General features: G+C 44.8%; 1 protein-coding gene across 1 annotated transcript in view; it reads right to left on the bottom strand.

Annotated features, from left to right (window-relative positions):
- ABCA13 (ATP binding cassette subfamily A member 13) overlaps positions 1 to 12,263 on the bottom strand; it is a 415,069-nt gene that overhangs the window by 258,456 nt on the left and 144,350 nt on the right. Inside the window, exons 30-31 of the mRNA XM_070615568.1 lie at positions 5,191 to 5,367; positions 3,631 to 3,937 (exon numbers count right to left, since the gene is read on the bottom strand). Of these exons, the coding sequence (XP_070471669.1) occupies positions 3,631 to 3,937; positions 5,191 to 5,367 (484 nt within the window). The remainder of the gene's footprint in view (positions 1 to 3,630; positions 3,938 to 5,190; positions 5,368 to 12,263) is intronic.

Genomic DNA, 12,263 nt, shown 5'->3' with positions numbered 1-12,263 from the left:
CACTTGTATGCTCTCCCTCCTGGAGCCCTTTGCTCTGTGGCGCCACAAGATTCCACATTCGCTTTTCCACCTCCCACCAGACACTCTCTTTTTCTGGAACTCCTCATGGCGGAGGCCCCAGGCCTAGTCTTGGCCCTCTTTGTTTCTCTAGCTAGACTCCCTCCTGTGATAATGCCCTCCAATCTCAGAGGTCTAAATACTATCGAAATGGTAAAGACTCCCAAATTAACATACCAGCTGGAGCTCTCCAGCCTCAGAAAGAAATCTGCCTACTTAACATTTTATTTGAGTCTCTTAAAGGCATTAGACACGTTCGAAACTGAACTGAACTTCCATTTTTATCCCCAAAACTTCACCACAGATTTTCCTATCTCATTGTTGGGGCCCAGGGCAGGCCACCCCAAAATATCCCACAATAGCAGTTTGATTATTTTGAATTAAAGTTACTTGAAAAGCACAAAGGGCTTTCTGATCCACCTGTCTCTGTTCCCCCTGGAAGCAGGAAGCACATCTCCCACGTGGAAGGTGCTCTCCCTGCAGCCTGACCACCAGAACTGGGGATTCAGGCCCAGAAGGTTACTTAAACAAAGCTTGTTAATTTACTACCTGAAACCTAAACTCTGCTTAAATTCCTCACTATTGACGTACTCCAAATGGAAGTTTCTTGGTCTTGTAAATTCTTCACAATTTTTTTGTTTCTTTGTGTAAAAAATATATATACTGCCTGCTTTGTTCACTCTCTGAGCATCAGTTCTCTGTGATCTCCAATATGAACATATTAAACTGGATTTTTCTCTTGTTCATTTGATCTTGTATCAATTTTATTACTAGTCCAGCCATAAGAACACAAGTAGGGAAGAAAGTCCCACCTCCTATATTAGTTAAAGGTAATTCCAGCAATCCGGTTTCTTGAGCCAAGAAAGCTGGATCTTGCTTGATGTCTCTCTGTCACACTGTCATCAAACCTTTTGGCAAATTTCTTGACTCTACCTTGCAATTCTGGTGCCCATCCCTTCTGAATGCAACCACAATGTGAATACTTTTCACCGCTTTCCCTCCTGTCATTCCGGACCAGGCCACCATCATCTCTCACCTGGGTTATCACATCAGCCTCCTAAATGATTTCTGCTTCCACAGCTACCCTCTGCTGACTCTTCTCCACACAACAGCCTGAGAAAGGCTTTGACATCATAAGCCAGATGGTGTCACTCCTGCTCAAAATCCTTCAGTGGCCTCTTGTATCATTCAGATCACCTGCAACCACACCATCTGTGGGCAGCTCTTGGACTTGACCTCCCACACTCTCACCCTTGTGAACTCTGCTCTGGTGGCTCTTCACACACACCTGGCAGCCCCTGCCACAAGGTCTCTGCACTGGTTGCTCCTCTGGCTTGGAACTCATTTCCCTGTGTTTTTGTAACTCTCCAAGGACTTGCTGGAACATCACTTTCCTGGCAAGTTTGACCATAGCCACATGATAATTCCTCTTGTCACTCCTTGTCGCCCCATCCTACTCCTACTCAGCTCCGTGGTACTGACCACCTTCCGACATTCAATACAAGTTTCTTCTTCATTGTATTTGTAGACTGTCTGCTTCCCTGGACTGTAAGCACCAAAAGAACTAGGATTTTTACCTGTTCCCTTCATTGATTCATCCCAAACCTAGAGACTGACAAAGAGTACTTAGATGTAGTTGAATAAATCAATAAATTAATGAATATGTAAGTAGTAGGAAACCACGAAAAATTTTCAAACAAATGTGCACTACGGTCCAAACTGTGCTTTAGAATTAATTATTAGTCAGGTGGCTGAGTGTCAGGTTCTTATAAGATCTCCGTGTATGTCTCGACCACTTGCAGGTACAACAAGCCCTCAAGAAATATACAGTTTTTGAAACTGGAAATAAAGGAAGGATATATGATAATGATAAGTCTCAAAAATTTAAATCTTTTAAAGAAGGAAAAATACTTCTTCGCCTCTTTTGAAGAAGGAAAATAAATACTTCGGAAGTATTATATTACGGTATCTCATTGAGTAGATGAAGGAAAGCAATTTCACGACACAGAATCATACCAGGGTATTCAGCTAACTCCAACTTCAGGCATGAATGCTTCTCATTCACAGGAAATTATCTTCGAGGGGCAAAAAGCCACATCTTCATCACTCTTACTCGGTCTCCTCTCCAACCTTCTCACAATGCCTGTCAATCAAGCACTATGAGCATCAAGAATGGAAAACTGATTATGTGGGCCATCTGACTTTCTGTCAAGCTGTTTGCAGGAGCATATGCTGTTCTTCCCAGAGCACCTTCCTAAGAAGAACCATCCTGTCTCAGGGTGTGAAGTGAACTCCCGCTTCCTCCTGTGAACACTAGGGAGAGAATTTGCATCTTCCCACCCACACAAGCATGACCCCCTCTTACACCGGTAGGGATCAATCATAGAATACTTTGGAGATAGAAAGAGGCTTTCAGAATGGGATTTTCCTGAGATTCACCTAAAAGAACAACATCTTAAAAAGTCGACTTCTCTGAGTATCTAAAACAGGTCATTAATCCTCACAACACCCTGGTATTTGAGTTGCTGTGAAGGATTTGTGCATGACACCTCGCCAAGAACTGCCATTTTCTTGATTTCTGTTCTCTGTACTATCACCTCCCAGAAAAATTATTTAAGAACAGAAGAGCAATGGTTGAGAATGTTCAAAGCTGAAAAATATCATTGAAAGGAAAGAAAAGCTTTCATTTTACAAAGCAGGAGGTTAAGTGATCATTGACGATTTGCATAATGATCAGTCCCTGGGTTAATATGACACCTGGTCTCTTTCTCCCTGACCCTCCGTTCTCTCCACCATGCCATGACACCCCAGGACAAGCACAACCAGGTGGGGCACAGCCTTTTATCCCATCACAGTGAGAAGGTTCTTCCTGCAGCACCACCATCTTCCTCAAAAATGTATTGATGAGCCATGATGCAGGAAGCATATCATTAGACCGGAATCAGGGGGTAAGACGTCAAGACATCTGTCCTACAAGCATGGCCCCAATCTCCCTCAAGTCCTGTCATCCAGCCGCTCCGGCCCTTAACTGACTTTCCCTTCTCTCTCCCCAAAGATGTCAGCAGCCCAATCACACAATTTAACTCGCATGTGTTCTCAGATTGCCTCCTGTGTCCCTAAACCACTGAGCCAGTTCTCTGAGAATCCCTCTCTACCTGCAAGTAGGTGGCACACGCCTATGTTGTAAGGATTTGCACTAAAGATGAGAGAACCTTCCTCTGTTTCCCTAGTTTAGGAAGGTAGAATCTGGAGTCAGACATGCAAAGCCCCTGTAGATATTATTCACATTTTTTATGAAGGGTCTTGAAAGCCACAGATGGCTGGTGTCAAATTGAAAGATCCACTTGATCACATTATCTCAACAATTGTTCTTCTCTTTGGATAGTTCAGGCATATAAAATGCAAAGCTTAAAAAATTAGAAAGAGGAATTAATTTTCTTCAAATTCTCTCTGGAATGACTGTGGAGAAGGAATGACTCCACGATGTTTCTCTATTCAGATTTACAAATGCAAAGCTCCTCTCACTGTAAGTGGACACCTGGGGAAAGCATAGCTCTGACCCCGTCTACTCACAGGTCACTGGTGTGACACGGGTACGGGATGGCCTGCGTCTGTGTGGTGGGTTCCATAGCTTCCTGCCCCGTCTGGACCAAGATGATGGCTCTTTCAATCATATCTTGCAAAGGGACAAAGATGTAGTTATATTTGAACCCGTCAGCTGGTAGGCTCTGAGGATGGAACTTCCAAAGAGGGTTTTTCACCGAATCTGTTCTCATGCTGTATAAGACACTGGTCCGGATTGTGTATGTAACATGGGGTGGCAGCTGGAAAGACTTTGACCTGAAGTTCTTGCTGACTAAGGAACTGTTGAATATGATACCTAATGGCAGAAAAGGGAAAACAAGGGTCACCACAACCTAGCAGCAGCTCACACAACGCCAGCACGGGGTCCGACTGGAAGCTGGTCAGGACTGGAGGCTTGACACCGCCCCCTGTTGCAGGGAGGCCCACACCCCAGTGAGGCAAATCTGATTTTGAGTTGTTACCCAGGCAGTTGGTGGTAAGCTAACTCATAATTCCCAGTCAGATGCTCTTCTTTATTTTAATAAAACCACACTCTTGTGTTAGTAAGGCTTTTCTTCTTTGAGATTACAGATACCTTCCTAAGAATTGATATCTTTGGGGTACATGTCATTCAAAATACATACACACATGCATTCTGTGTTCTGGCATATGAATTTTTTGAATTTCATATATAAAGCCTGTTACGGATTGAATCGTGCCTTCCCAAAATTCAAATGTTGAAGTCCTAACCCCCAGTAAGTCGGAAGGTGACCCTATTTGGAGACAGAGTTTTCACAGAGGTAATCAAGTGAAAATGAGGTCATTAGGGTGGACTTTAATCCCATGAGTGGTGTCCTCATAAAAAGGGGAAATTTGGACACACACACGTACAGAGGGAAGATGACGGGAGAGACCCAGGGAGAAGCTGGCCGTCTGCAGGCCAAGGAGAGAAGCCTGGAAGGAGTCCTCCCTCACAGCCTTGGAAGGCACCAACCCTGCCAACACCTTGATCTGGAATTCTGGCCAGAATTGTGAGAAAATAAATTTCTGTTTAAGTCCCCCGGTCTGTGGTCCTTCGTCACAGTGGCCCTAGCAAACTGATACAAACCCAAATAAAAATAATCCAATGTTTATTCAAAATGAATATGAGAACACATCATATTTATCTTGAATAAGTGAACTATTAATAGATGGAGTTGAATTGGCTGTCTTCCTTTCGCCCTCCACCCCAGGATATCAAGATACTATGATAAGAATAAAACTGACCAAGGAAATCAGAGTGTAACTTTAATCAGGAAAAATATAATTTATTGTGTGAGATTTAGCCATAAACTAGTTAAAACAGATGCAGTGAGTAGCACTGGGCCCAGGATGGTGAAAATACCAATAGTTATGTACAAGGCCCATATTTTCATCAAATCAACACAATTATTTCTTCTTTAGTTTGTTTTATCTGGAAAAGATTTTTCTTTCTGAGCCATTGTGAGACACATTTAAGGAGAAATATGCAAAATGACAACCTAGTCAAAGCTGTGCCTTTATGAGCATATTTTTTCACTGAATACTTACTGGCCAAGAAACTGTTCCGCTGCATGAGTTCACGTCCTTTAGACTCCAGGATGGCGACAGACTCCAGGGCCTGGAAGCGGTTCAACACCACACAGGAAGAGAGATTGACCAAGATGCGGCCCAGGAAATGGATGCGTCTGGCGTCTGTGTGGTTCCACATCATGTGCAGCATCTCTCCTGAGGCGAATAAACATGCAAGGACATCACCACGTTTCTCTCAGCCCAGTGTTTTTATTGTTCCTATGGTGGAGACGGTGCAAATAACTGTGAAAGTGCACCTCAATTCCTTCACAAAAAATTACTCAAGAGTGTCCCCTTTTGTTCATATGCAGGAGTTGCTGCTTACTTACTGAGCGTAAACTCCACTTTTTTAATACAACACCTGTAAGGTTGTTACTTACATGTAAATGAAAAGAAAACAGTTAATCACAATGAATGAGGTGACAGCCCATGGGAAGGTCGGACAGTGGGTGATGGAGAAAATAGACAACAGTGGAAAAGCTATGAGCAGCAGGGAAGAATCTCCAGCAGAGAACACAGCACAAAAAAAGGTAATGTTCCCAACTGAGTCAAGTAATTCTAAACATCATGGCTTCACTGAAGCAGTGGGCATTTTGTGAAAGTCATTCATTTCATAACATTAATTTTGCAAAAACAATTATCAAGGAGTGTTGACAATGAGGAAATCAAATCCTGCTCCACTCTCTGGCCCGGGTTCATGCGTCTCAAATGGAAATAGAGAGGTAGGTCAAAGTCGGCAACATCTTGGCTGTTGAGGCTGAATATCAGACAGTTTTCGGGACAAAACGCCAGGAGGTCTCAGTATTTTAGCTCTGGTGTCAGGAAGGAGCTGGACCACGAGAGAGAGAGACATGGAAAACCAAGTGACCCAGAGTGAGGTGGTGTGGACAGGAGACCCAGAACCCAGCCCAGCCAGGGAAAGCGGTTACAAGAAGTCTCAGGATTTAGAGGGGGCGGATCTGTGCAGAAGTCGAGTCTCTCAGGTTTTCTCTGCCCACTGACCTCACAGCAGGAAATGCCATCAGACCCCCCACGGTCACCCGTGTCACAGCATCACCGTCAGGTGGGGACGACGTGTGCTTGCCCCGTGATGTGACAGAAAGTGGGAGGACTGTTCATTTAGTTCTTGCTATGTTCACAGCACAGGGGTCTCCAGGCATGTGTAGCCACTCTGCCCACCCTAGGCCTTGCTCCTTAACAAGGCCCAGAGAAAGTCTTTTGCTCAGGACTTCATAAAGAAAATAAAAGAATCAATCGAGAAGAGGTGAACATACATGAAAACATACCAACATGTTTTTATACATCCACAACACACAAAAACACACAGCAAATCATAAAACCATGTAGACAAAATTGCACTGGGGACAGCTGTTCATTGTCAATGATCACTCCCTCAGCTCTGGGGACCTGCTTATTCTAGCTTCAAGGAGTGGGTGGACATCTTCTGGTTACATCTTCTTCTCAAAAAAGCATCCACAGAAGAGATGTGTTACAGCTGGCCCCCACCCAACCCCAAATCCAACAGACTGAACAGAACCCTCAACTGGGAAATGTCAAGTCAGAAAGAAAAAGAAGCATGATGAGAAGCTTCTGAGAAGAGTTTACAGCTATATATGATATTTGATCTTCACAACACCTTTTTGTTTGACTGAAATGGATCATATGCTTTTTGGCATGTGTTGTCCAACATTCTAGGTAATTATTATTTTGCTCTTAAATACATGAAGTCCATTCTCTACCCAGCAAATCCTGTTGGTCATTCCCAGGACCACTGCCATCCCACAGTTCCTCAGTAGCTTCTGTGGACAAGGCTCCAGCCACCTGCTTCACTGAGTGCAGGGAGTGAGTACATACCATATGGGACAAGGGCACATCACCGCAGTCCCCCCAAGTCAATGTTCTCGCTCAGACACTCACACCAGACATCCTGTATGAGTTTCCCGGTGTCCTGAATGGAAATGTCCTGCAGGTGGGAGCTCCCCTTGGGGATGTCTTCAGTGTAAACTTGACTTGTTTCTTCTCCTCTACGGTCTGGGATGGGCTCTTGCCTTATACCATGTCACTTGCCCCCATTGTATGGTGGCAGATAATTACGTGACCTCTCCTGCCCTCTGTATGGCACCTCTCCCCACAGGCCCTCCCATTTCTCTTGGACCTCCCAAATACTCCAGACTTTCCAAGTGACAACCCGTCTCTCCTGTACCCACTCCCTGGGTGTCCCTAGCACATGGCAGCATCAGTGCCCACTGGGGGCTGCCTCTGAATCACTTCTCTCCTCTGCTGGTCTGCTCTCTGCTCCCACATCCTCCTGGTTTCTTAGGTTCCCAAATCAAGTCTAGGCTTTTCCTGCCAGGCACTCTGCCTCTGTTTGAAAGGCAGCTTGAGCCATGCAAAGGGGGCCGGAGCCACATAACACAACTGCATCAAGGTTCATCCTATTATCCTCAGGTGCGTGAAACATCAGTTAAAATGTCCCAGCCTCAACTTCTTCCTTGGAAAAGAAAGACTTTCCTTCCACCAAATCCAGATGACTGGAAACATACCAGGTTCCAAATAAGACCAAGAAGCCAGGATGATCCTTCAGCTACTCCTCTTCTCAATGCTTATCACTCACTGTTTCTCAAAGCAGAGGTTATTTTCTGTCATTGTAGGTACTCTGCTATTTCCAGATCTCAGGCCAAGATGTATGTAGAGTAAGGATTCAGGAAAGGTAGATTTCAGATCAGCAAGCTATTCTAAATAACTACAATAATGATGAGGTGACATTGTCTGAGTGTCGGTCACGTGCCAGGCACTATTCTGAGCACTCTCGTTTATTGTTTTACTTACCCTTACTTCTCTGTAAGGAAGTGTTATTGGTACATTCATTTTTGTTTTGTTTTGTTTTGTTTTTTGTTTTTTTATTTTTTGTTTTTTGTTTTCTTCGGAAGATTAGCCCTGAGCTAACCACTGCCAGTCCTCCTCTTTTTGCTGAGGAAGCCTGGCCCTGAGCTAACATCTGTGCCCATCTTCCTCTACTTTATACATGGGATGCCTACCACAGCATGGCATGCCAATCGGTGCCATGTCCACACCCAGGATCCGAAGCAGCGAACCCCAGGCTGCTGAGAAGCAGAATATGCAAACAACTGCTGTGCCACCAGGCCGGCCCTGGTACATTCGTTTTAAAGTGCAGGAATTGAGGCACAAAGAGGCTAGGTAACTAGTAAGCTTCAAAACCATGATTCACAAACAGCTCACGCAGCTCTGGAGCCACCCATCCTTTATGCCGGGCTGCATTTACGTTGGATGGAAATGCATGAAACTGTGCTTTGATGCATGTTAAAAGCACGTAAACATCCATCAGCAATTTCATACAGTTCTGCCCACCATGCCATACCATCTACCACAGTAGAAAGACTGCAAGATGTGGAGTCCACAGATCTGGGTTCCTGGTTCCACCTATTATTGTAGGACCTTGGAAGGGTCAGTCTCTCAGCCTCGGTTTTATCATCTATATTTTATAAATAATAAAAATCCTGTGGCTATCTTCCGGGGAGAGATCAAATGGAGAAAAGAGACATGAAGCCACTTAGCAAACTATTAAACAGAAGACCACCTGTGAGTGTTGGAAGGCACACACCCCCTCATAGAAACAGCACCTGAATTCATCATTTGGTAGATCCTGAAGAATCTGGTTAAGCAAAGACAGTCAAATTAAATCATGGAAGATAAAACAAACTCATCGGTTGTTTCAGAGAAGAAATAGCCCAAGACTGGCTCTCGAATGGTGTCAACAGAGGAAACAGTCTGTTGACCACTTTTTATTTCACATCCAGGTTCACACTCAGTAGTTGCTAAGGTTTCAGGCAGAAAAGGCCCTTCAGTTGTTTGGATGACACAGTTCAAGAGGAGCTAGAAAGAACCACAGGGTCTCCTGCCTCAGTGTGTCCTGAGTTCCCAGTGGAACTCAGGAGGGACACAGCTGGGAGGGACATCAGCACAGGCACAGCAGAATCTCTTGGAAAAGTTCTGAGCCTCAGAGCGGCTGCAACAGACACAAGCAAGGCCTTTCCCTCGGCACTGACGTGGAAGGCAAGCAGGAGTGGTCAGTGGTCGGGGCAGGCCTCCACAGCTGCTTCCATGGCACCGGCCCCCCTCAGCTGAATAAGTCATGAGGGTTTGGTTTCAGGAGTGCCTGTCCGTGCAGAGCCCACTTGGCCTAGAGACAGGAACACAGGATCTCTGCTCTCAGAGTAAGTCTAGTGACCTCAAGCTCAGGGCTCAGATCAGTGGGGGGGCCTACTCACCACTCCCTGGAGGGCAGCTGTGCCTGTTTAACCCTCCGACACTGCATTTCCTAAGAGATGGGGACGATAATAATCTGCTATGTGGTCTTTTCCTAAAGATTAAACGAAATAATGCTTGTAAATCTTCTGGTGCTCACTGTGTCTGGTGCATGCTGAGCTCTCAATGTGTCCTAGTATCATCATTATTAATATGTTATAGAACATTGATTTCCAGTAGAGGTATAGACAGAATATGTCACCTGTATCCTGCATCTTATCAGATGTTGGCTCAGATAACACTGCACAATCAAAGCGACATTCCGTAGGGTGGGCAGAATTCCAGCCCCACCTCCATCCCAAGATGGAAAGCTCAGCATCCCAGTTAATCTGCTGTAGAGACACAGATGGCAGTCTGGACAACTGGCCTGGATTGGCTGATGCAGGGCCAAAGCTGATGCCAGCAGTTTTTAATTTTCGCTTGTCCATTTTCTCTATCTATTTCCTTCTCCAAAATTGCACCATGTCTCTGAAACTGCCTCTGGTGGTGACTCCAACGTGTAGTGCTCATCTGTGTGTCAAGTGTTCGCACCCACTCTTGAGGGAGGCGGAGGGAGAGTAGAGGTGGGATGTATGCAAGATGACAGGGAGCCTGAAAGAAGAAAATGTTGCGGAATGATTGATTTTTTTCCCATGAAAATTTTATATTTTACTAATCTATCCCTCATTTGTTTTAGTATAAAATTATGTCTCATTTTCCCCCAAATGTTGAAGCAATGTGTGATGTGTACTCTGTGACTCTGTGGGCCCTGGTACACTGCCTAGCAAGCATCAATCTGCCAGGTTCTGGAGACATGATTTTTGCTGTGAAATGCCATTGTAAGGGGCTGGTGTTTATGCGGTGTCAGTGGCTGTGATGGACACTCCCATGGAGATGCACTCTGCTGTTTTCTAAATAGTGTAGGTGGGAGGCTGAGCTCCGATGTTCTTGTGTGCAAGGAAGACCCCAGGAGCCATCCAAAGCCAGACACATGAGAGACTCAGGCTGGAGTAATCCCGCTCAGGGGGAACAGAAGGGGTGGATTGTCCCCCTGCTGCACTGCTCCAGGGTTGCTGGGCAATGGTGGCAGCAAAAGCGACAAGACACAACTCTGCCCCTGTAGCAGCCCTGCTGTGATTTCATGTTTTACTCTGGAAAGTTAGTTAGTCTGTCAAAGTTCCCATTTCCCCATCTGTAGTGTGAGGAAAGCAAAATCACCCATAGACTTGTTCTGATAATTAAAGATTCTTTAGAACCTAGTGTGTCGTCAGTGCTCACTGACCGCTTACTATTATCATATTCATAATTACTCACGAAGAGAGCTAGGCTCTAACTAGCTATCTTAGGTTAATTCTGTGGGATGAAACTAAGCTGAAAGACTAGAAAATAGGAGACCAAAAAGCACACTGTGCACTGTGAGGGGCTTCAGGTGTTTTTGGTTTTTATGGATAATTGGAGAGTGTTAAATTTTACAGGATGGAGCAAGCTGGGGACGTTTTTATATTTCTGATCATTTGTCATTTGGAATATGCTGCTCTAAAAGCTCACCTAGTAAGTTTGGTTAGATAATTTAACTGTGTGTCATTCCAGATGTTTAATGGTATAAGGAGTGACTTGGAATCCAAATAGCGTAGCTTTGATTATCTTCCAGGGACAGAATCAAAGTTGCTTAAAAAAAGGTTTTGAGGAGTGGAATTTTCATATAATTCAATGATTAGGGATCCCATATGGAGATATATATAGACATTTCAATGACTCTATGTAATATCCACTCTGTAATGCACATAGTAAGTATGTGTGTGTGTGTATGCGTGTATGTGGAGAGAGAGAGAGAGAGACATAAAGATATAGCTATCCATACTTGTGTGGGTACACACACACACACACACGTATTAGGAATCAGGAAAGCTTCTACACACAGAAACTCAATGGGCCTTAGGACACTGCGCAGAGCTCCCTCCTCTGAGAAGAAAGCAGCAATGCCTGTTGCACAGTGGACTGAATGAAATATAAGTAATGTGTGGTCAAGTATTAATTGCATGTTCTATCACTTTGGATACCCCAAGTTGTCTCCCAACCTGAAGGAGGCACTGAGGGGCACTGCCATGCATGAAGGATGGAAAACAGAGGACAGAACTCAAAAGAGGGAAGCCCATTGTGAGAAGACTAGACCCAAGGCTCACTTCTCTCTCTGGAATCACCCTATGGAATACAACAGCTAAAGATGGGCTGAAGGAAAACCCACATGTCCATGCACAGGAGACATGGGAAGGCCACATGAAGGCCCTGTTAGCCTGTAAGGACAATAAGACTGGGAGGGTCATGTATAATGGCACATGAATTAGCAAAGTAAGAAATTCTACAGTAATTCCAGCCAAGCTCCAGCAAGCAATAGAAGTTGAGCATTGTCCCCATTCAGTGTATATACCTGTGGACCCTAGCCATGGCCAGCATTAGCCATGGCCGGCATTAGCCATGGCCAACCAGGGGATGTGAGATCCCAAGGTGTCTATCCCTAAAAATTATGTTCAACAATTGACTTCATCCTCCTTCTCAGCCAAGGCACTATGGACATTTGGGCCCATGATTATTTGTTGTCATGGCTTTCCTGTGCATTGTAGGATGTTTAAAAACATTCTCGGCCTCCTCGTATTAGGTGCCAGCAACATCTCACAAGCTGTGGCAATAGAAATGTCCTCATACATTGCCAAGTGTCCTGTGGGGACCAAATCATCCTCAGCTGAGAA

Source organism: Equus przewalskii, chromosome 4, assembly GCF_037783145.1.
Source record: "Equus przewalskii isolate Varuska chromosome 4, EquPr2, whole genome shotgun sequence".
Taxonomy (NCBI): Eukaryota; Metazoa; Chordata; class Mammalia; order Perissodactyla; family Equidae; genus Equus; species Equus przewalskii.
The sequence above is the reverse complement of the archived record's forward strand: the minus strand, read 5'-3'. Positions and strand labels throughout refer to the sequence as shown.